The following is a 24,856-nucleotide window of genomic DNA, read 5'->3' as shown; positions in this document are numbered from 1 at the left end:
TTTTAAAAACCGAGTCGATTTGTGATATTTATAGTAATAAACTTTTCATAAAATATACGTGTGCTTTGAGCGAGACGGATCCTTGTCGTTCTCAGCTTTCAACCGAATAATCTTCTCCGTTATTCTCGTATCACAAACTACTTTGAGTGTGGGCTCAAACAATTCAGAATCAAATACAGAACTAGAAATAATTTTCTTACTTTCAATAAAAAAAAGTAAATCTCTCTCTTATAGAAATCGGTAGAATTGTTATTCTCATAAAATATAATTTATACTTAGAAATAAATTCTCACTATTTTCAAGCAGAATAACAATATTTCAACGTTGTATACAACTTATTGTGTTTTTAGCCCTATTAATATCATTTATTTATAGGGGGAGTGAAACCCTAATTGAATTAGTAGAATGCATTTAATGGCTATTTAAAAGGAACACAATCTCCTAGTTGAACTAGGAGAGAAAGGGGTTAATAGAGTGTGCTTTCCCTCATAGGTATTATGATGAGGATCCAGGCCTCTCCTGTACTAGATCTAATTATGTGTGCGTCCTAGCCTTTTAACCCAACACTTTATAATTTAATCCAACCCAATACATGTTTTTTTATTTCTCAAAATAGACATTACATATTAATTTTTTTTTAAAAATAAAATTAATTTCTCAACCCAATTCTTATTTCATTAAAATCATGATAATTTTACCGTAAAATTTTTTATAAGAAAGCTTATTTAATTTTCTACATTCAACGAATTCTCAATGACCAATTAATTTAATTTCATTTTCGAACTTCAATTAATTAATTAATAACTATAAAATCTATAAATCAATTAGCAAGTCATTTCCATACTTAGTGAGAAAATCACATTCATTTTCAATGTTTCTCATTTCTCTAACTCTATCATTTCTATCCATTTCTGTTCATTTAATTCAACATGCAATTCATTTCTGGTTTCAACAAGCTAGCAGAGGGACCGATTGGATATTTTTGATTAGGGCTCAAATGATTTATAACTAAATTTCAGGTTTTCACCTATTAATTGTAAACTCATTTAGTCATGAAGTCATTCCACTATAGTATCGTGATTGAGCTCTCTCTAATGACATACCATTACAAAAGCTACTCGATCAATTCTCGTCCAACAACCTTGTCATAAGTGTATTACCCTTATAGGATAACCTTAATCAATTTGGGATAAATCTGCTCTCCCAATATGATCTTATTTTATCTCATGGTAACCATTACATCTTTTTTCATGAAAAGTCTATCACTATCAAATAGTAATTAAGTCATTCATAACAAAGACAAACATCACATGACCACGTTTACTTTTCATCTATAATGTAATGCCAACGAAAGAATATCATTTACCCATTTCTTGGGCTATGAATTCCACTATTGTGAATGATGCTACATACTACAGAATTCGTATACCCAACGCACCAGCTTTTAGTTCTTTATCTATTTGAACTCAGGCTTTTACTTACATCAAAGGGTACGAGTCACTCATACATAATCCATCATCCACTCAGGATTAAGGTATGTCACACTATGAACGTCACAAGCGAATAAATCCATAAATGGATTTAGGATCTATTTTGCTTAGGTCTATTCTGATGTACTGTCAATTCAGTCAGTCACATCTATGTATATATCTTTTAGGAGTCATCCACTTTGATACTCATGACAAAGCATCTCCCCAATTGGGCCTGATAGACAACATATTAGTTTTTCAATTGGTTTACTTATTTCCGATTAGACTAATGTCATGTATAGGTTCATCTACTAATATAAGTTGTCTTTTTGTATTACGATCTGACCGCATAATACCACTTAGTATTAGTTAAACATTAGACAACTAGTGAGCTAATATTTGCTTCTATTTTACTTTACATGCAAGAATCACGCGAGGACAATATACAAAGGGTATTAATGTAATCCATGAATAATTTTATTAACCAATCTGTTTGAAAAAGTTACAAGTGTACAAGCGAATAACTACACTTAGGGCACCAGATCCAACACACCTACCACGAGTTTGTTGGAAAAAATCTGGTTTGAGATTGGTTTTCTTGCACAACGAAAAATAAAAAAATTTTAAAATCGAGTCAATTTGTGATATTTATAGTAATAAACCCTTAAATGAATTTGCACCTGTGTTTTCGGCTAGACGGATACTTTTCATTCATGGCTTTCAACTGAATGTCCTTCTCCACAATTCTCGTACCACGATTTGCTTCGTGTGTGGGCTTGAACGATTCAAATCAAACACAAAACCAGAAATAGTTATATTTACTTTCAGTGTGAAAATGAAAAATCTCTTATCAATAGAAATTGACAAAATTTGTTATTTTAGAAAATATATTTAATAGTTGAGAATAAATTCTCTATTTTCGACCAGAATAACTATATTTAAAGTTTTGTAAATAGCCCTTGTTAATTTGTAGAAGTTTATTTCAACTAGAAATACAAACTCCTAGTCTATCTAGGAGTATAGAGGGCAGCAACCCTAGTTAATAATACTAGGGTTTGTTGTTTCCCTCATTAACTTGAGGGGCTTTTGAGCCTCTCCCATATTGGGTCTAATTACAAGTATTTTTTAGGCTTTTAACCCAATACTTTATAATTCAATCCAACTCGATATTTATTTTTTATTTCCCAAAATAAATATTTCAATATATTTCTAATTAAATAATCTTCTCAACCCAATTCTAATTTCGGTTAAAATCATAACGACTTTACCGTAAAATAATATATGAGAAAATATATTTAATATTTCTATATTCAACAGTTCACTATGACCAAATAATTTATTTATATTTTTGAACTTCATTTAATTTGAAAAAAATAAATTCATTTCCAGGTCATTTTCATTTTCATTTTGGAGAAAAACCATAATCATTTCCAAATGATTTCATTTATCCATTTTCATTTTCATTTTGAAGAAAACTATAATTATTTCCAAATATTTATCATTTCTCCATTTTCATTATTTTTATTCATTTTTGTTCATTTGATTCAACATGCAATTCATTTTTTGTTTCAATGAGCTAGCGGAAGGGTGGTTGGACATATGTGATTAAGGCTCAAATGATTTATAATGAAGTTCCAACTTTTTGCCTATTGATCTACCGTAATTTGATATGGAAAATTAGGCTTTCCCAGTACACTTGAGGATCTTGTTTTCAAGCATAGTAGCGTCTTTTCTATAGTTTTTCGTAGTTTTTAAGTTTTGAGTTAATAAGTGAAAATGCCCCGTTTTTCTTGTTTTGATACCCAAATTGGCCAGTAGTGCCATTGGGGGCCTTGACATAGATTAAGTGTTGTAGGGATGTGTTGGAGGCCAGAATTGAGCGAGAACATCACCAAAGCAAAGGGTATTGCGATATACTACCCTTGGAATCACGATACCTCCAATAGGCCCCAATGATGGAGACCACACAGTGATGTCGCAATATCCACCCTAAAGTATCATGATATCCACATGCTTTGACAACCCGCATTTCAAGACTGTCGACGATGTAGCAATACCCCTACCCAAGGTGGACATGTGGAACCACGAGGAACTACCTGGAAAGCACCCACAAATGGCTCTCTCTTCACACCACTCAAGTGTCTCGCCTCTTACTAGGCCACGTGCTATTAGTAGGAACACCTTTACCACCAAGAGGAGACCACTAAGGGACCACTGAGGCATAACAACCTCGTACTACCTTAGTAAGGACAATGTCAGAGTAGAACCACACTCGACAACAACCCACATACGACCTTGTCACTTGGCCGGCCACAAAATCATTGTGTCTCGATTTTGTCGATGATGTGGCACTATTGGGAACGAGACCTCCCTCCCTATAAATACCATGTAGAAAGATGAGAGAATGATCTTCAAACCCTCATTAACAACCTTCCTCAACATCTTATCTCCCTTACTTGCATGTTATCCTCCTATCCCACTCTCCTAATTTTTTGACTCTCCGCCTATTTAGGAGAACCGGCCTCCTTTGCACCACCCCTTCTCCTTATTTCTTTTCTAATACATTGTATCAACCCTATTTTTAATTGGGTCACGATTCTTTTCTTAATAGAGATAATGAATAGAATTATTTTGATAACATAATTATATTTTAAACACCACTCTTGAATAATTACCAAAGTAGAAAAAATGGTTTAATTTAAAGAATAATTTTGCATTTAAACCTAAATATAGCTATGAAAACAAAACTATGGCCGGATTAGTCCCCATCTCTTGTACTTTTTACCTATGAACCGCATACTGCTTTTCATTTTTCGTGCAATATTGTTGTATCCTATTAATTGTGCATCCAAATGAGAAAGTTTTTTTTTTTTTTGCTAAGTTTACAACAATGCCAAGTTGATGATTCCCTAATAATCATTCATTTTCATGGAGGTTGACATGTATAAATGAGCCAGCCAAAGCTCTAGGTCTCCACAACCAGACCTCGTTCCTACAGTCCTACACCTTTAGTTTATAAATCTTGATAATCCCAAAGGCCAAAATTACTATTTCTTATGTACAACCTCAAGTTCTTAATGGGGGGGGGGAATTGTCTAAACCCCACCAGTGCAACTATTAATAAAATATGATGCTGAAGACTGGGGCACCAGGCATAGTCCTCTACTTCTAAGGTCACGGTTATGCTCTTCCTGTCCTTCCACTCTTGAACCCTGCCAAAAAAAAAACTTTTAATTTTCCTATTAACGATGATTAATATTAAGTTCCAATGTCATTTGGCTTGCAACTGTGTGGTTTATTGGGATAGCCAGGGAATTTCATACCCCTTGCATTGTTCTATAAAACTTGCTTTGCGATGACTTCATAAATGGCACGCTCAGTGTCTGCAAATGGAAATTGATGTTAAGGACACCAAAGCAACTATATATATATAGTGAAAGGAATCAAAATAACCAAGAGTGAAAATTACCTGAACTTGGTCATGAAGGAACTGGATGTACCCAATGGCTTCTGATAACACAGTAGCTGTATCTGTCTGGCTATCACTCAAACACAGAAATTTAGATATGCAAGTATGGCCCTATTAATATTTTAACTTCTTGAACTGTAAAATTCTCACATCTCAATCAGTATTTAGTGGAATGGTGATCAGGAGGTAACATGGAATGAAATGTACCTTGCCAAAAGGTGCTACTAACTTCTGAAGAGCAGCGACCCTGTCTCCTAGTTTCTCTTTCCTAACCTGTAGCTAAAAACCCAAAGTCCAAGGTATGGTAAGAACTGTAAAATTGAAATAAAAACTACAACTCGAAGAGTTGCTAAGTGGAATATCAGTTCCACCTTCAATGTGGGACATGGGGATCGTGACATTGAAGACCTATGCTTCTTAGCATCCGTATGGGTCGATTCCTTTGTATCAGAAAAGCTACCTGGCCTCTTTGTACTTGTAGTTGTTCCGCTAACAAAGGCTGATACCTTATGCTGGAAGAAAGGAAAGCAATTCATTATCTCGGCATGTTAAAGTGACCAATAAAAAGCTTGAAACAATAGTAGTGTATGTAAATGAAAAAGGAACTCTTTAATATTGCTGGTGATAGTAGTATTTTGTTTGGTAGTAAACAGGAGATTCTAAATGCATGAAAATTCAAAGTGGCAGAAATAAGAATAAGAGAGAAAGATACCCACTTTGGAACCGGTGGACGTATCATCACTATGTTCTCTTCTGTGATCAAGGGATTCATGGCCCATAAGCACACTTCTGTTTAATTTCCCAGGAATATCGATTAAAGATTGATTATAACTTCCACCATCATATTTTGAGGTTAAAAGATCCAAGGATTTCAGGTTCAGGTCCAAAGAGCTAGAAAACAATGTGGAACACAAATCCGAGGTTGAAATACTTGTACTTTGAAAGATATGATTGAAATCGTATCTGCTAGCTGATGACGTAGTTCCTACATATGGTGGCGGATGATGATAATTTCTGTGCAACTCTCCTGAGGAAAGTTGCAGCTCAGTCATGTTGTTAGAAATGGGGAAACTGCTGTGCCATAGATTGTCATGATGAGTACTTGAATATTGTGGATAGTGGTACATCATCTCACTCAGTTTGGGGAAGGAATCCGACATCTCATCTTTGATATTTGCAATGAGAAATTCACTTGCAGATTGTTGGATGAAGCTATCTTGGTTCATGGAAGTCCTTATCAAAGGCGGCTCTTGCCATGGATCCCTTGATTTTGATATGGTTTCATTCAGATCCCTACTGTATTTACTACCAATATTCCTGCACGAGAGATTGACATAAATACAACATGTATTCAACATGAAAACATTACTAATATACTATTATACTGAAAATCATAGAAACCCCAGAGGCATGTTTATGTTGCATGAACAAATCCAGAAGACTACACGTACTAATCAAAGAAAAGTTAACAATAAGTAAAGCTCAGACTGTAACAATGGAAACAACAGAAGCTTTATCTTATTTAGGCACTTACGGGAAGAGGTTTTGATTCCATTCATCTATGGTTGAAACTTGATGGCTTGTTGGAGTTCCCAGAGGGGAATACTTAAGATGCTGCTCTTGAACCTTATTGCCATGGGGATGAAGATTTGCAGATTCCATGATGATTCTAGTAAGTTTTATATATTATTAACCCTTGAAAAAAAAACCCGAATAAACTAACATCTCCCTTTGGTTCAATGAAGAAGCAATATATATCGTAAACCACTTCAGCCTTTAACCCACACTTTTCTCCTTGATTTCCTCTACCTGCAACTGCATGCAAAGTCTCAGCTTAAAGCAACAATCTGAAACAAAGAAAAAAGATACCCTCTCTTTGCAACTTCAGTATGGTAGTGATATGATATTGGTTAAGTTTCTTGTTGTGTGCTTGCTATTCTCTGCAAGATCACATATATAAATGGATAAGACATGATTTGATTGAAACCCTGATTTTTTGGAATTGCACTAAGATGAGAAAATTTTGTTTGAAAATGATCTTTCCTTTCTCTTTTGTTCAAAGACTTTTGTATTAAGCAAAATATATATAGGCATATTCGGAGCTAGGGTTTTCATTCTAAAGTTAAAAATATTAGGTTATTAAATCACCACCATTACAAAAGAGAAATAGTAATCCTCTTTTCGGTACAATAATAGTAGAGTTTAACTTAGTTAATTCATTTTTAAAAAATTGGAAATAGAAGAATAAATTATTAAATAACACTTTTTAAGAATAACAACTAAAATACATATATATATTTTTTAAAATAGGGTTTGGATTTGATGTATTGAAATTATATAAATTTATATAGTGTGAGTGAATTGTATTATCAATTAATTCACAGATAATTTTTAAAATAATTAAAAATAATATATATAATGGATCATATTTAGTAAATCCATGAACTTTTATTCCATGCTCATCGTTTAGAATCTTATTAATTAAAAACTAGCGACTGTTTGATTGAGCTGAACTTTCGGAATTGTTTGGATTAAACAAAACTAAGATGTCTTTTCAATGAAAAGAGACCTAAATATAGAATAAGTAAATAATGAACCCAGAAAAGATAGGTGAGAGGAAAAGATGATAAATATATGGAAAAAATAAAATATGGAGATTATGGGACAGATTGCTAACTTGTCCTTTGCCTATTTCTCTCCTACTTTCTCCATCATCCATAACTTTTTCATGCTTTAATTTTCGGTCCTCATTTGAGGTGTCGGAGTCCGAATATAGCTACTTGAATCGAAATTTTGAACGCGGTTGAGCATTTATCTTTAAGTTTAATTATTAATTATTATACTCAAGCTTAAATTCGATTCAATAATTAAGGTTAGGGCTAATAATCTATGTTAATGACAATAATAAAATATAAAAATATGAAAAGTTCGATAAGGCTCACGAGTCGTTCAAGTCAAGTATTACAAAGCTTGAATTCAGCTCGACTATCGAGCTGCTCAAACTTGAGCTTGGGTCGATAATTACCGAATCGAGTTCAATTTATTTCAAATCAAACTTGAATAGCTTGCGAGCACTAGTGTCTCATTTGCACCCGTAACTCTCATCTTTCAACATTGGGCTACTTTTTTGCACGAGTACACGATTCAAATTATTTGAAGCACGACACCAAATCAATCAATTTTTGTCTAAGTTTATATATAAATTATAATAAAGTAATTTTAATGTATGGAATTTTTTTAGATTTTATTTTGAATTTAGATATAAATATATTCCAATTTTCGATAAATTATGAAAAAAAAACAATCGGAATTCAGTTTTTTATGTATATAATCATTCATAAAACATGACCTTGGACTTGAATTCTAATTAAATTTTGTAATCTAAAGATTATTGAAGTTTTTAGATTTATGGGGCAAAAACTAACCAATTATTGGAATAACATTGGGATTCCAAGATGCAATTGGGTATGTTTATAATTAAGAACAGGATTTGGAGTATTAAATTCAAAGTGAGATAGCACTTATCAACTTGCTTAACTAAGCAGTTCAATTGGAATCCTCGTTGGGATGCATTAAGCTTTGACATATATTTATAATTCAAAATATACATCTTATATTATAATCAAATAAAATAAAATAAAATACTGTTAAATGCCATAAAATACGATCATCTCACCACTACTACCATTACTTTTCACAGTCATTGTAAGTAGTCAACCGTACTCAACCATTTCTTTATTTCCCACTTTTCACTGTATTTCGCACGCGAAATTTATTATTTATATATTTATATTATTTTTTTATCAAAATTATAGTATTTATTATTCACTGCAATAATTAATCTTTTCCTCATGATTTTAAAATGATAAATAATTAACTATAAAACACATTTTATTCTCATGAGCGGATATTAAACTCTCAACCACATAATTAAAAGTGAGGTGAACAACCGCTACATTAAATTTTAAACCTTAAAATTCTAATAACAAATACTCCATTGTGGAATAAACCCTTTTGACAAAACTTGGAATAGAAGGTCAATCGAATACCATGGGCTAAACCCATATTGACGATATTTATAAATTAGATATTACCATGAATATAGGCATAGGCATAGGCGCCTAGCCTTATTTGTCTTCTCTCCTTGGTTAAATAAAATTTAATAACAATAAGAAAATGTTAAAACTTGTGGAAGAAATTAAGAATGGCGGTGAAATGGAAAAGTAATAATATAGTATAGAGAAGTGGCAAAGTAGAGCATGAAAAGTAGGTGTAAAGTTGGCTGAATTATTAAGAAGGCAAGGCATTTGAACCCTAGATGATATATGCTCACTTTTGTTAGCATGCAGAAAATCCAGGTATGGAGGACCATTCTAGCTAGTCTTTTTTTTTTCATTTCCTATCCAGCAAATTAAGTCACAGCGCATACATCAAATTCAGGGTCCATTTACGTATTTTATTTACAAGATAATTAGACTATAATCTACCTCATGTTACAAAAATTATACGGATTTTTATGTTGTGTTTAGCCTTGTAAACATGGAAGCTTTCAAGAAACGTACATGTGCCAAAACTTATAGGGTGAGTCGGTATAAAAGTCAACTTTTCATAATTGTTAAATAAGGATGAAACGTTTCTTATGTGCTTAAACAAAGGTTTTCCACACGCTTCTAGTTTGTAATATAAAATCAGATGAATATTGGTTTATTTAAAATAGAATATATGAAAGATAAGCTAAATAACTTTTAAAAAATGAAAACATAATTTCAAATCTAATATGCAACATTTAAAATCTTCTTCTTTTTTTTAACATGATCGGGTTTTCATTAAATAAAGACAAGGATAGCAATTAATGGGATAATGTACCATCCCAAAACCTCCACAAACCTTCCAAATTCAAACAAAACAGAAAACCCCAAAAGCCCTATCATTTCTTCCAATGTATCCCGAAGAAGACCAGACGAAACCCTCTCAGATCCAAGCCAAAAGACTAATGCATGAACAGATCCTTGCTATCAATAGAGAAAGAAACACTTTGGAAACCATTTGGAGTAATAGATTAGATAATTTCCAAAAACCAAATCCAAGAGGAGCAAATTAAGTCTGATGGAGCTACCGTTGCCAATCTCTTCAGCCATCCGTTCCAACATCCCTAGCGCCTCCTTAATTCAGTACCGATGAACCGAAAATCGACGACCTTCTCCCGTCAGAGTGTGCGCAGCAGTGTTGGCTATCCTTCCAATAAAGCAAAAGGTGACTTTATTAAAAAAAATCCCATTTTTTCCTTTAGGTCTCGAACAATCAGGTTTAAAACTGACTTATCAGGTTTGGATGAAGCTACCTTCTTAATAATAGTGATTGAATCGCCCTCCACTTGAATCAATCGAGACCCCAACTCAGCCGCAAAAGTGATAGCTTGCTCACATGCTCAAGCTTTCGCAACGAGAGCATCCAAAACACCATGGTGGGGGTAAGTACACGCAACCATGATAAATCCTACTGAGTTTCTAGCTAGTACTCTTGATGCTTTAAACAGTGCCATAAATTTGAGAACAGCCCAATACTTCCTCCGTATGGAAATGTGATAGTAGCTCCTTGTTCATTGCGAGTGAAATTCTTCATTAAATTATATCATAAATTCATGATGCATCCCCTACCATTGAAGCCGAAAAGAACTTTACGAAATAGCTCGAAGCAATCATCAGTAGATCTTCTCCATTCATTACCCAATGACCCTGCTCATCCTCAAGACCTAGAATTTTATTTTTCCTTCTCCGAGTCGAAGTAAAATTATGAAAGAATGTAGTATTTTTATCTCCATTTACAAGCCAATTAACTTGTGCCTTCTGCTTCCAGAACAATTCCTCCTTATCAACTTCTAAATTCAAGTTAATTTGGACTTCCATAAGTTCAGCAATAGTGTCTTCCTCAAGATCACACTCATACAATTCCGCCAATCTTGCCTCTAAGTTACCTTTACGCGCCACCCTTTTCTCTTTTACTATTTTTGCACCACTGTTACAACCGTTTTCCTTGTAAGAGTATGCCCAAAGATCAATCATGAGATGGTTGTAATAACATACTTGATTTATCATGTTTATTAATATAAGGCAATATAGCATTACCATTATTATTTCAGTTTCTTTTCTGTGAGTATAAATAAACTGTTTTACAATAATGTCCTGAGAATAATATGATTATTCTTAAAAGTTCCTTAGTCAAGTATTATTGTTGACTAGGACAACAATAATGCATTAAGACTAACATGTAGTTGATTGATGATAAAGAGTTGTCATTAATATGGAGTGTCAAAATCAATGCATGAATATGTGTGTTAGAGAACAAACATATTGGACTAACCCACTATGAGTATGTTTCTTAGATTATTATGTAATTGTCACAACAGTACTCATAGTGATTAATACGTATATGATCCTCAGACTTGAGATCATCATTATCCCAACATCGTGAGTTGTATATTTTGATACAGTCAAACGTACACCGTAACTGGTTGTTCTATAAAAGCTGATGTTGGATATGCCACAATCTATGTAGAGGGATATGGTTGATCAATATAGGATAAGTCCCTCCTACATAATGGGAGTAATATCTTAGGCCACTTGATTGAGTGAGACTAGAAATGCATGGTCATGCTCAAATAAGTTGGTATGAGATGTCATACTTGTTTGTATATCATAGTCTACTCAAGATATCAAGGAACATGGGATGGACTATGCAAGTGTGACTATTCCATGACTTGTCTCCAATCCAGAGATAAAGGACTTAAGGATTAATGCATGAAAGGTTAATTGCAAAAAGGTTATGTCGAATCATGATTTCTTGTAACTAAGGTAGCAATGATGCATTGCTAGATGTCACTCATTGTTTGTAACATTAGAATCGTTCTAGTATTACTGCTAACGTTACAAAAATCTACAGGGTCACACCCTATGGTTGAAATGAACGGAATAAAACATAGTTGATATTGTGTTTGGTTGTCACATGAATTAAATTAATTATTAATTATAGAAATATCGAACATATTATATGTACAAGATTGTTGTACACATAATGAGAACATAGTTCTATTAATATATGAATTTGGTTCGTATATAAATTTAAATAAATATAGTTTATTGAAATCCTTGTTATAATTAATGTAATTATAATTTTCAGTTTAAAACATTATTATATTTATTTATTTTTAATTATGATTATTATGTTCGGATAAAAATTTTATGAATTATGATTCATTATATATATACCAATTATAAGAGGGTTAGTAGGTGAGAGTTTTAAAAAAACCCTAAGAAATAAAATCATAAAATTTTGCTTGTGAAGTCTAGCAGCCGTCAAGCAAAGAATTCTCAAAAACAGTTTTGGAGATTTCTTCCGTTCATTGTCAAACTGGGTGGATTACGTAGAGGTCAGAATCACGAAAGGTTGCGGCTTGGTTCAATAGTAGATTAGAATTCTCATTGTCGAGGCGTCGCTGTCACTCAGATTGAAATTACGGTAATTTCGAAACCATTATTTCACCTCGATTCGTTCCTCGCACATGGATCCATGGGTTGGATTGCTGAAATTATTTTTTATTAATTTTCGCTACGCCATAAGGTACCGGCATTCCCTACATGCCCAACCTTTCTAACTTTAACTGCAAAACATCCAATGAAAAGGACCAAAATTGCCTAACTTCCTCCGCACAAAACCCTTCCAAACACCAATTGGCATCAAATCTAAACTTAAATCGTCCCCTCGTCATCTTCCTTTCACACTTTCGATCTATTGTATCGACCACAACAAAACTGTGATAAAAAAATGGGTCCAATGGTTAACAGAATGGTCAGGAAAAGAAGTCCACCACGCCGTATTAGCCACTCCCCTATCAAGTCGTTCTCGAATATTAGTTGTCGATAACCGCCTCCATTCCCAAGTGAACCACTACCCCGTGAATCGTCAGTCACTCAAATCACAATCTTGTAAAGCTAATCTAAACACCTCCATATTTCGTTCAGATCGAAGTCGACCACCCATCTTCTCAAATGAATATGCTATCATATTAGAGTCTCTAACCACCAACCACGAAAGTGTCTGATCCTGACCTAATTGGAGAAATAAATTCCATGACTCACCATGCCTTCGATCTTCAAGGTGTCCATAAAAAACCAATAAATCACAAAGTTATCCCACCCTCTCCGTCACTGACTACCGCATCAATATAGTGTTGTGAATAACTTCTTAAGCAAGCCACATAATCTTGTCTCCAACCAAAGGACAAACCCCCTCTAGAACAAATAGCACCAGCATCAATTCCATTACCAAAATCACACTTATGTCTCACTACTTTCATCCTTCTTACACTAACTTTTGTTTCCATAAGAAACAAAATTTGGGGATGAATATCTTTCAACTTATTATTGTGACGATTCACTGTTCGTGGGTGTCCCAAACCACGAGAATTCCAAGTTAAGGTTTTTATTGTACTTGGTTGCCCTGCATCGCAGAGCCAGTCGATCCCTATTCAGTATTTCCAAATAGCTCCGAATCCAGATTGATCGAAACAGGAAACAAATGAGGTTGCATCTAATGCCTACTACCTTTTTTACCATCAACATTGGAATAGGGCTATCCTTAGCATCTGAACCTAATTCCATAGGCCATGTATCCTGTGGCCCAATAGCATTTATGGTATTGTCCCAATTTGGCAATACTCTATGTGGTAAAGCCAATTACCTGTTGGTAACTCCTATCAGATTTGGATTAGAATTTTGATAGATAGTTCTGGAATTATCTCCATGATTACGTCTTATCTTCCTCTTTTTTTATTCAAACCCTGAGTTACAGTCCCATTCAACTCCCTCAACCAGCAGTTGGCTGCCACCGTCCCTCTTCTTGTCGGGGCTCTTAGTGAAAGATTCCAACAAAACACGATCTTAGACACCTTTACCCTCACCCTCACTAGACAAAATTTCTCTATGCCCAAGCTTACCACAAATGAAGGAAAACAAACTAACTTTTTCATTCTAAAATTTAGCGTATACAGATCATGTAGTCCCTAATGTAACCTTTTTTTTGTTTCAATAGAAATCGCACATCCAATATGAATTTAAGCCTCATTAACTGTTTCCCTCCCAAAGACATCATTTTCGCGTCATAGTCCAGGAACAAGCCCAAGAAAGATCCGAATTGTCGCGCCATTAACTCTGACATGAGCCCTGGAGGCAAATCATGTACCTAAACCCAGAAGTTTGCATAAACCAAGGGAATCATGCTTGAATCCTCCCCATGCATGATCTTATGCAGAATGAGAAAATGGTTATTAAAAAAATGGTGTCCCTTCTAACGCCCGATTCATATCTACCTCATAGAAGAATTGGAAAAGGTATCGCTTATCACTAAGATCTGTGATGGAAATACCACCAATGGGATGTCATAGATCAACCCTAGTGATCCTTAGTAAAGGAAAGTACACAACACTTTCCGTCAAACAACTGCCTACCAAAGATAACTTGTAATCATCGACTAATGACTCACCGTTTTCCTAGAAAGGCTCCTCCTGACCGTCAGCAAGATTTAGATTCACAATCTCATCCTCTATTTTCACTATTGAAAAACAATTGCAAACGTGCCAAACAGCAGACGAAACTCGTGCCAACCGCCAGACTTAAAAGAAGTTCCTCTAAAAGCTTTTCTTTGATTACATTTAAAAGAGTAAATTTATCTTCATCTAAAAATTATCACCTTATAAAAGATTTTATCCTACTTTAAACATTTAATCTTTATTAGATGTTTTTCTTACTTTCGTTTTAAAATGTAGAGGAAAACGAAACTTAACAAATTCGTCGTTACATGTCATGTAGCTTATTCATACATGCATTAATTTTATTTTTTTTAGGGGGACTGGCAACAATAGGTCAAGTTGATAGCACCAAACCCCAACATCAATTATCCAATAAATAAAGGGATATTGCTATCTTAAAAATTACCTTCCATCAATTCTTATTTAATAAAAAAATTATGTAAAAGTTTGGAGTCAATATTTAAATGCCAAACTTATTTATTTAATTTAAATACTAATATTTTTAGGAAATGTGATTTCCAATGCATATAACAAATTATATTTGAACACCAGTGTTTGATCTGATGACTAAGAACTATTCACCCATAAAATCCATCCAAGTTTGAGCTTTCAATGAAGCAATTAGTAGACCTTTATTTGAACAACTTTTTTTTTGATGTAATATGATCCCAATTTGGACTTAACTTACATTTGCAAGTAGGGGCGGAGCTAGAAAATTTTCTTTGAGGGGGCTAGAATTAAATTGTAACTTTTTATGATAGTAAAAATAAAATTTCATCATTTTAATACTCTATATTTTTATAATTTTTAAAGAATTAAATCAATTTTTTATCATTTTCTAGGGGGCAAAGTGTAATTTTACCATTACTAATTTAAAGTTTTATAAATTATAAAAGGTCCAAATGAAAAAATTTTCATTTAGGGGGACTGGGGCTCCTGCCAGCCCCTTGGCTCCGCCACTATTTGCATGGTCTTACTCAGAGAATCATTTCACTATAATAGCCATTCACATAAGGAAAAATTATTTAAGCTCAAGGAATTCAATGAATTTCTTTAAAAAAGGGTTGTTTTGGAAGCTTTGAGGGAGTTTGAGGAAATGGGTTGTTGTGAATCTAGTTGGAAATGGTTGTGTTGGTGTCCTTTTTATGATGATCGAAGGAAAATGGAGAGTATTGAAGGAAGCAACTTTCATGGCGAAAACTTAGAGTTGAGGCTTTAATATAACAAAGAGAGTTTTTGATTTAGTAAGGGTAAGCTTGGAATTTTTTAAAATGTGAAAATGGAAAAATTCTTTTGGTTTAGTAAAATAAGGTCATGTGACCTCTTATCTATTATCAAACAATGTAAGCTATTTTTTAAACCAAACAATTGGAGACATGAATATTAGATGAAGTTAGTGACTCATTCACAATATTTAGTGTCCAATGAAAACAAAATGTATAGAAATACCCAAATTCTGTGCAAAATCGAGAAAGTATAGTAAGTAAGCAAAAGGTTAGAGATGGATTTCAATAAAGGGAGAGAAGAAGAAATAAGACAAGGGAGAGGTGTAGCCCCGATGTATTCTGGCTTGTCTTTGATTAATTCCTCTTTGTTTCATTTATGGTTATGGTGTTCAAAATAATGACTTGGAATTTTAGGGGGTAAATAGGAGGACAATTTTGAGGGTTGTCAGTGTAATAGCCCGTTTTTCAGTGGTGTCGAAAATAGTGGTTTCGAGGCCACCAAATTCGACGAGTAAGTTCGTAAATATTAATTTTTTAATATTTATGAGTTAAATGTGACTTTAAAAAGGTTTTTGATTTTATAATTTATGTTATTTAAGCGATTTATAAAGTTCAAATGGTAAGACCCTAAGGTCAAGTGGTTTTAGAAAATGAGGTGTCAGAACCTCGTTTCTATAAACCAAGCCGTAAATATTTTTATAAATATTTACAGAGTGTCATTAAGGTGGTATTGAAGTTTCGTTAAAAAATTTTAACGTTTCGATAGTTAATTAATTAAAAAGGACTAAATCGTAAAAGATATAAAATGTGATCACTATTTGATTTGAGTGATTAAATGGTTAATTGAATAAAGAAAAATGGACCGAAATGGTAATTAAAACATGGTCAAAGTTTGCAAGCAGTGGTGTCATGATTTAAATCCACTAACTTTTGGACTATTTACTCTTTTAGTGCTAATTAGTTTAGGATTAAATTATAAATAAGTTTATTTAGTTAGAATTTAATTTAATTGAAAGACCAATTGTCCAATTAAACCTTCCTTAGATGGTATTTATGCCATATATTTATGTGATGGACAATTATGGACGTGTGTTAGTGATATTGTAAGTGTATTTACCAAGGTTAAAAATGGTAATTTGATAAATTAATTCAATTAAAATAAAACCAAAATGTTTTATCATTATTTTAATGTGTCTTCTTCACCGAATTTGGAAGGGGAAAAACTCCATGGAAGACTTTGAAGCTTCGTCTTTCTTGTTGATTATGCATGTAAGTCCGTTTTAGCTCTGTTTTCAATAATTTTTATGTTTTTGAGATCATTGCAACTAGGTCCAACTAGCCCGTACCTTCAATTTTGAAACTGTTAAAGATTGTGAATGTTGCCATTGATGAATCTATATGATTTTAGTTATTAAATTATGAATTTGAGATGTTGGTTGATATTTAAAAGTATTTTATCAAGTAATTTTCATAAATTTTCTAATTAGGGACTAGATTGTTAAAATACTAAAAGTACAAGGATTTGATGTGAAATTGTTACAATAATGTGTTGTATTGGAAACCATGAGTATTTGGCAAGGCTAAATTTTGGGTAAAAATGGTTAATTTGCATGTTTTGGGCTCAGGGACTAAATTGAATAAAAGTACAACTTTAGGATACTTTTGTAAAAATTTAAAAATTGAATAAATTGCATAAAATACATTATTTTACTGTCTAAATTAATAGATTGAATAAATTTATTAATTTAGATCAAGATCGAGTGGAAAGTCGATGAGAATAAAAAATTACCAAAATGCCCCTAAACCTTGTCATTTTTGTGATTTGGCCAAGTAAGTTCATACAATTAAAATTTTAATATTTATTTAAATTGCTGAATGGTATAACATGATGTATATATTTATATATATTCCATTGTTGGAAATGAATAATTATCTGAGTTATAATATTGAATTTTGATGTTCGTTTTGAATTGAACGAGTGATAAAGTACATTCGTGTTTTTGTGTATTATGAGGGTTTGCAGTGGTGATGGTATTCGAGGGAGATGTCGGCATATTACTCATGTAATAGCCCGTTTTCAATGAAATCAGAATAGTGGTTTCAATACCACAAATCTAAGGTCAGAAGAAAATTTACTTTAATATTATTTTATAGTCTATGGTATGATAGCAATGTCGTATTAAAATTTTGTTAAGAAATTTTACTGATTACACGTCTAATTTGTTAAAAATGACTAGATTGAAAAAGGTGCAAAACTTGCTAATAATAGTGGTTACATGATTAAATAACTTAACCAATAAATAAGGAGGGACTTAAGGCATAAATATGACAAAAGCAAATGGTTGAGGCGGTATAAGCATTAAAAAATGATAAAATCGTGTGAACTAAGGGCAAAATTAGAAATTTTTCCAAATTTAATGAAACAAATGAAAAATTAAAGAATTCTAGACATTTCATCATCATTTCAGTTCTAAAAACAGACATTGAAGAGGGTTTAAGCTGGTTTCCAATTTTTACTTCATGTAAGTCAAATCCTTACCCGTTTCTTGAAATTTTTATGTTTTTGTGATTGTTACAATTAGGTCCAATTAACCTTTACCTTGGTTTTTGATTTTATTAAAAATATTGGAAGTTACCATTGATGAGTTCATAGGATTTTAGTTATTAGATGATGAATTTGAGGTGTTGATGGGTATTTAAAAGTGTTTTATTAAAGAATTTTGATGAAATCATGATTTAGGAATTAAATTGAAAAGATGTTGAATCCATGGAAAATTCTGAATTTTCTGGAATTCATGGGTTGCTATAATTATGTATGAAAATTTCTAGGCTTGGAATGAAGATTAAATTTCATGAATTTCATTTTTCGAGCCTAGGGACGAAATCAAAATTAATTAAAAGTATAGGGGTAAAATGGTACTTTTGCCAAAGATATGAATTGGATTGAATTAAATATGAAATGCATTAAATTGATATTAAATTCATTTATATAGATCCGAAAAGATCAAATAAGGAGTTAGATCGAGGAAAAGAAAAAGTGCCAAATTATAATAAAGGATGAGAAGGATGAACGCGAAAGTAGATTGTAAAGTTTGTCAAAGTCGCAGATTTGACTTAGGGCTCTAGAGGTTCGGAAAGAAATTTAGATTTTGACACAACCTGAAACGAAATTGAATCCAAGTCAGATAAAAAAATTAAAATAAATAACTATAATAAAATAATAAATCAAAGATTAAGGAAGCGAATAAAGAATATAAATGGAAAGATAGAATGTGGCGTGTAGAAGTCCTAAGAAGCCTTGGAAACACGAAGAATCCACAACGCCTTTCAAGCGGCTCTAATTTCCCCTCCAAGATAGAAACATTGGCAAGAAAAAGTTTGAAGATGATCCCCACAATCTAAAAAGATTGTTAAAACTCTTCTATAAGAAACTCAAGAGAAAATCTTAAAAAAGAAAAACCCAGAGAGAATTTATTAACTCAAAATAGAAATAGAATAATAATGAATTGTGTACAATGCAAAGGCCTATATATACGCTAGCTAAATAAATCTAAATAAAAATCTTAAATATACTAGAACTCTAATTTAATCTAAACAAGAAGTAGTTTTAAACTAAACTTTCTTGTTAACATAAAACTCCTAAATAACTTAAAATACTTAATAATTATAAAAAATTCGGAATAAAATAATAATAAAATAATAAGATATGATAAATACAATATTGAGCTCATATATAATAAAAATTAAGCCTAAAACTCAAACCCAATATAATTTAAACTCAAATTAAAAGCCCGAAACTCCTAATTCCCGTCATAATCCCGTTCAGAAATTCTTCTCGCGCAAACTTCACTAAAACGGTCATAACTTGAGCTTCTGAACTCAAAATTGAGTGATTCAAAATGCATTTAGAAGCTAAGAGATAGATCTTTAAACATCATACAGACATCTCAACCTAGAAATGTCAGGATTCTATCCAAAAATTCGTTGCAAGTCTGCTGATTTCCCAAGCCTAAAAATTGACAGTTTTGGTGATTGAAATTTAATAAATTTCACCCCATCCGTGCATGTATCAAATTAGTACAGTTTTGTACACGAGCAAGTGTCAAGGTAAGTTCGTGTAACTAAATTGTATATTTATATGTTTGAATTGGATGTTGTATATGTGAATTGTATAAATCCATATGTATGAAATAGATCACATATCTGATAATACCTGATAAATATTAAGTCCCGATTGGAAAAATGAGATTCGATGGATACAGGGTTCCCGAATTGGTTGTGGTCCTGTATATGTTGTGGACACACCATAGCTCGAAAGAGCCTCCCGTTATTAGCTTTCATGAGTATCCCGATATTTGGCTCGCTCGAACTTCCCGTTATATAGTTCTTGTGAGCTTCCCGTTAATAGCGCTCCGGAGCATCCTTATTGGTTGTGATTCTGCATGTGTTGTAGACACACCACAACTCTTATGTGTGTCCCGATATATAGCTCTTCGTGAGCTTCTCAATTAAAGGCTTTTTTGTGAACTTCCTGATTAATGGATTTCCGGAGCTTCTCGATATGGCTCGCTTGAACTTCCCATTATATGGCTATCCGGAGCTTCCCATTAATGGCTCTTCGGAGCTACCCGTTATTGGCTCACATGAGCTTCCCGATTATGGCTCTTATGAGCTTCCTGTTATACAGCCCGGATAAGTTTCCCGTTACATAGCTCATACGAGCTTATCGTTATATGAATCAAGAGAGGGCTTCCCAATTATGTGCTTTAACGAGCACTCTCGAATATAAATTGACGGATTATAGATTTGTGTACTTCATATGTATTACCCTGTATCCATCAATATTTCAAATGGTTCAACGGACAAAGTTTTGATATAAATTAAGATGAATTCTGAATAAGATACTACCTGTATACACCTGAAAAATACATGGAAATTTGGTATTGATGAGATCATACACGATTCTTCAAATTCATGTGAAGTAAATGACTAACATGTTTGATGAAGTTGTGTGTTTTAGGCTATTAGCCAAATTGCTTGGGTGCATTTTATATGTTTATTTTAATGAAAATGAATGGTAAGTTAATTTCCCGTTATACGAACTTACTAAGTATTAAATGCTTACTTTGTTTAATTTATTTTGTTTTATAGTATTCGGAAGCTCGTAAAGGTTGGAAGTGGGTCGGAGTAACATCACACTATCCTTCAGCTCGTTTTGGTATAAATAGCAAAATTTCTTTTAGGCATAATGGCATGTATAGGTTAAATTGGCCAAATGATGGCATATAAATATTTGGTTGAAACTAGCCATTGGTATGGCTTGTGCTTGGTATATTTTAGATATGTAAATATATGGCCTAAACATGTTTGATGTATGTGTTTAAAATGGTTAAATGGCAGAAAATATATAGACCTATTGATGATTGGTTTGAGATAGCATAATTGGTAAAATATGCCTATATGCACATATGTGTATTTGGTAAGTTTGAACACTTTAACATATGTGATAATATGTCTTGCATAAGGCTTAGTTTTGGCTTGGTTTTAATATCTTGATTGGTTATGAATGTATTAAAGTGTTTATATAGGTGGAAGACATATTGGGTGAGAAATGTGGCCTTAGAAATAACCTATTTTCGTCCACACAGGCAGAGACACGGGCATGTGTCTCAGCCATGTGTGACACACGGCTTAGCGCATGGGTATGTGACCTGGCCGTGTGTCCCCTACATCCTTAAAATTGAGAAGCATAATGCCCATGTATTTTCACACGACCTAGCACACGGGCTGGGACATGGTCGTGTGCCCCACTACAAATGCCCCACACGGCCTGGCTACACGGGCGTGTGTCCCCTACATTTAGGAAAAAATTTAAAATTTTGCAAAAAAATTCTTTGAGTTTCTAAATTATTCCCAACTTGTTTCTAATGCATATTTTGGGCCTCGAGGGCTTATATAAAGGATATTATGATTGATTTCTGATATGAATAGTAAATTAAATGAATTAACTTTATTTGATCTATAAACTCCAGTAATACTCCGTAACTTGTTCTGATGACAGATATAGGTTAGGGATGTTACATTTATTGGTATCAGAGCTACTATTTAGCCTATTCTCGAACTAACGTAGCAAGTATGAATTGAGTTATACAGCCATTATATAACTTGTGATAATGTGATATCTCCTGACCATTTTAAACATGTTTTTCATATGGTAATATCGTCCAACCAAGTTGAATCCGAGGAAGCTTAGAGCAATGCTCAAGTTTCAGTTCAAATAGCAGCTTCAAGTAGTAGAAGACCCGTATCTGAGGGCCGAGGGGAAGAGGCTAAAAAATTTTTTTTCCAAATAATGAAGGAATGGTTTACAAAATTTGTAAAGATAAATCCGGCTATACAACAACCTCCCCCTTCTATTTCTCAACCGATTCCTGATATGCCACAAGGTATAGAACTTGTTAGAACTGGTAAGCCTCCAGTAGATAAAGTTCGTAAATATGGGGTTGAAGAATTTAGAGCCACGCTGAAGACGATCTAGAAAGGGTTTAATTTTGGTTAGAAAACACTATTAGAGTTTTGAATGAATTATCATGTACACCGGCTGAATGCATGAAATGTGTTATATCTCTGCTAAAAGACTCAACATACTAGTGGTGGAATACATTGAATTCTGTTGTACCGAAAGAGAGGGTCACATGAGAATTTTTCCAAACTGAATTAAAAAATAAATATATCAGTCAGAGATTCCTGGATCAGAAACAAAAAGAATTTTTAGAACTTACACAGGGGAATATGACGGTATCTGAATATGAAAGAGAATTTGTACGACTGAGTAAGTATGCCAGAGAATGTGTCCCAACTGAAATCGCTATGTTTAAGCGGTTTGAAGGGGGTTTAAATGAAGACATCAAGTTGTTGGTTGGGATTCTGGAATTAAAAGACTTTGTGGTACTGGTTGACCGAGCTCATAAAGCTGAAGAGTTGAGTAAAGAAAAGAAACAGGCTGAGATTAAAGCCAGAACTCCAAGTAAAAGGTTTATGGGAAAGTCTTAACAATCAACCTCAAAGAAATTGAAGAAATATCATGATCGTTTTACCGCATTTGCGGGGTACTCCAGGAGAGACCGAGTGTAACACCCCAAACCCAGTCTAAACGTTATGACCGATTATAACCGAATCTAGCGATGTCACATTGTCACATCCCTTACCCGTATTCGACGCCGGAATAGGGTACGAGGCATTACTAGAAGACATACATTTGCATACGTATCAAACCAAGTTACAAAATTTCATCCGAATTAAAACTTTTAAATTATTAACGTGCTTTTATAATTCTTTACAACATATCCTCGAACTATTATATTCATAACAAATAGGGCCTACGAGACCCGATATTTACTCATGTAATTCAAAGCTTCATTTCCATTTCATTCAATTCACAATTTCTCATGTTCACAATTCAAATCAATTTCTCAATCCAATATATATATTTTACTCATCTAAGAATATAATTCAAGTTACACAAACTTATCAGGCTAAATTACAAATATACCAAAATTCAGTGATATTTTAGTAATTTTCTATTTTCCTTCGAATTTCCACTCAATCTTGATATAAACTAATATTTCATTCAGTTTATTAATTTAAATAATAAAACAATTCATTTCATGAAATTTGGTCACTTTTTGACATTTTTACAAATTTACCCTTAAAATATTACTTTTATTCAATTTAGTCCCTGAGCCTAAAACATGCAAATTAGCCATTTTTAATGAAAACTCATGCTAGTTGAATAATCATATATTTTCCTCCCACTCCTCTCCATTCCACATCCTTAATGTATATAACATGCTTATATGTAACATTATCTATAATTTCACTATTTATTTGTTCATTCAAAGTTGTCCACTTGAGTCATTGTCACAAAATTATTTATATCTTGGGATATGTAACTAAAAATTGAGATCCGTTAATTTTCTCTGAAACTATACTCACATATATTCTTACTATAAAATTTTTAGAATTTTTCGTTTAACCAATAACTACAGTTTATTCTTTAAAGTCATCCCTATTCTGCTATCTGACAGTTCTAACCGTTCTTCACTAAAAATTAATTATCTCCTTGTACAGGATTCGGATGATGTTTTTGTTTGTTTCTATTGAAAATAGACTCATTTATAATTTTAAACATATAAATTTAAGCTCATAATTATTTTTCTAAAATTTTTTATGATTTTTCAAATTCAGAATAGGGGAACCCGAATTCATTCTAACCTTGTCTCACATAATTTATTATATCTCATGATTTACAATTCTATTAATTACACCGTTTATTCTATGAGAAACTAGACTTAATAATATTTAATTCCACATTTTTTTCAACCTACAATTCAATTTCCATAATTTATGGTGATTTTTCGAAGTTAGCCTACAATTGCTGTCCAAAACTATTTTAGTGCAAAATGTTGATTACTAACTTTATAACTTCCTTATTCATTTTCTCTATAATATTTTCCATCACTTTCTCTTATTTACCTTCACTAATATACCAAGAACATAATACTTCATTTAAGAAAACTCTACTATAACATCATTCCCATGCTTTTTCAATAATAACAAACTTAAAAATATATTGAAATCTTGATGTTCTTACCTTGTCCTATTGATTTCAATCTTTAACTTAATTTTCTCTCTCCTCCAGCTTCTATTTCTTGAATCTAACTTGATATTATAGCTCCCCATTGTCTCCTTGTTATCTTTCTCTCTTGATTGATATGAAAATTCTTTTGATTTCTAAGTGAAAATGGTGATTTTTTGGTGAAAGGACTAAATTGTAAAGAAAAGAAAGTTTCTTTCTTTCTTTTCTCTTCATATGTTGGATGCATGGGAAGAAGATGAAGATTCTTCATCTTTCCTTCCATATATATACTAAATAGAATAATAATAAAATAATAAAATATCATTTAAAAATTAAATTAAAATATTAATAAACTAATATTTATTTAATTAATTAATCTAAAATATCACCAACATCATCTTTGCCTTCTAGATTTCTCTCTCTTCTAATTGACCATTTTGCCCTTTATAATCTTTAAAAATTCCATCCTTG

At 32.7% G+C, this 24,856-nt stretch overlaps 1 protein-coding gene across 2 annotated transcripts; it reads right to left on the bottom strand.

Moving 5' to 3' along the window:
* Nucleotides 1-4,371: 4,371 nt before the first annotated feature.
* LOC107945827 (transcription factor bHLH110) lies at nucleotides 4,372-6,980 on the bottom strand. Of its 2 annotated transcripts, none has more exons than XM_016879971.2 (7): nucleotides 6,473-6,980; nucleotides 5,655-6,255; nucleotides 5,310-5,450; nucleotides 5,146-5,217; nucleotides 4,939-5,004; nucleotides 4,793-4,852; nucleotides 4,372-4,681 (listed from the first exon to the last, which is right to left on the bottom strand). In XM_016879971.2, exons 1-7 carry the CDS (start codon nucleotides 6,598-6,600, stop codon nucleotides 4,565-4,567), a joined length of 1,185 nt encoding a protein of 394 aa, XP_016735460.1. In that variant the 5' UTR covers nucleotides 6,601-6,980; the 3' UTR covers nucleotides 4,372-4,564. The 2 variants fall into 2 exon arrangements, with proteins under 2 accessions (XP_016735460.1, XP_016735461.1); XM_016879972.2 differs by having other exon boundaries at nucleotides 5,146-5,211.
* Nucleotides 6,981-24,856: the final 17,876 nt, after the last annotated feature.

This window comes from Gossypium hirsutum, chromosome D12 (assembly GCF_007990345.1).
Source record: "Gossypium hirsutum isolate 1008001.06 chromosome D12, Gossypium_hirsutum_v2.1, whole genome shotgun sequence".
Lineage (NCBI taxonomy): Eukaryota > Viridiplantae > Streptophyta > Magnoliopsida > Malvales > Malvaceae > Gossypium > Gossypium hirsutum.
The sequence above is the reverse complement of the archived record's forward strand: the minus strand, read 5'-3'. Positions and strand labels throughout refer to the sequence as shown.

What these genes read in the sequence shown, in the direction of transcription:
- LOC107945827 (XM_016879971.2), bottom strand. Translation starts at nt 6,600, where the DNA reads ATGGAATCTGCAAATCTTCATCCCCATGGCAATAAGGTTCAAGAGCAG. An exon ending in CCCCATGTCCCACATTGAAG is followed by an intron (nt 5,218 to 5,309) that starts GTGGAACTGATA and finishes TTGGGTTTTTAG; the next exon opens with CTACAGGTTAGGAAAGAGAA. An exon ending in TAGTAGCACCTTTTGGCAAG is followed by an intron (nt 5,005 to 5,145) that starts GTACATTTCATT and finishes AGTGATAGCCAG; the next exon opens with ACAGATACAGCTACTGTGTT.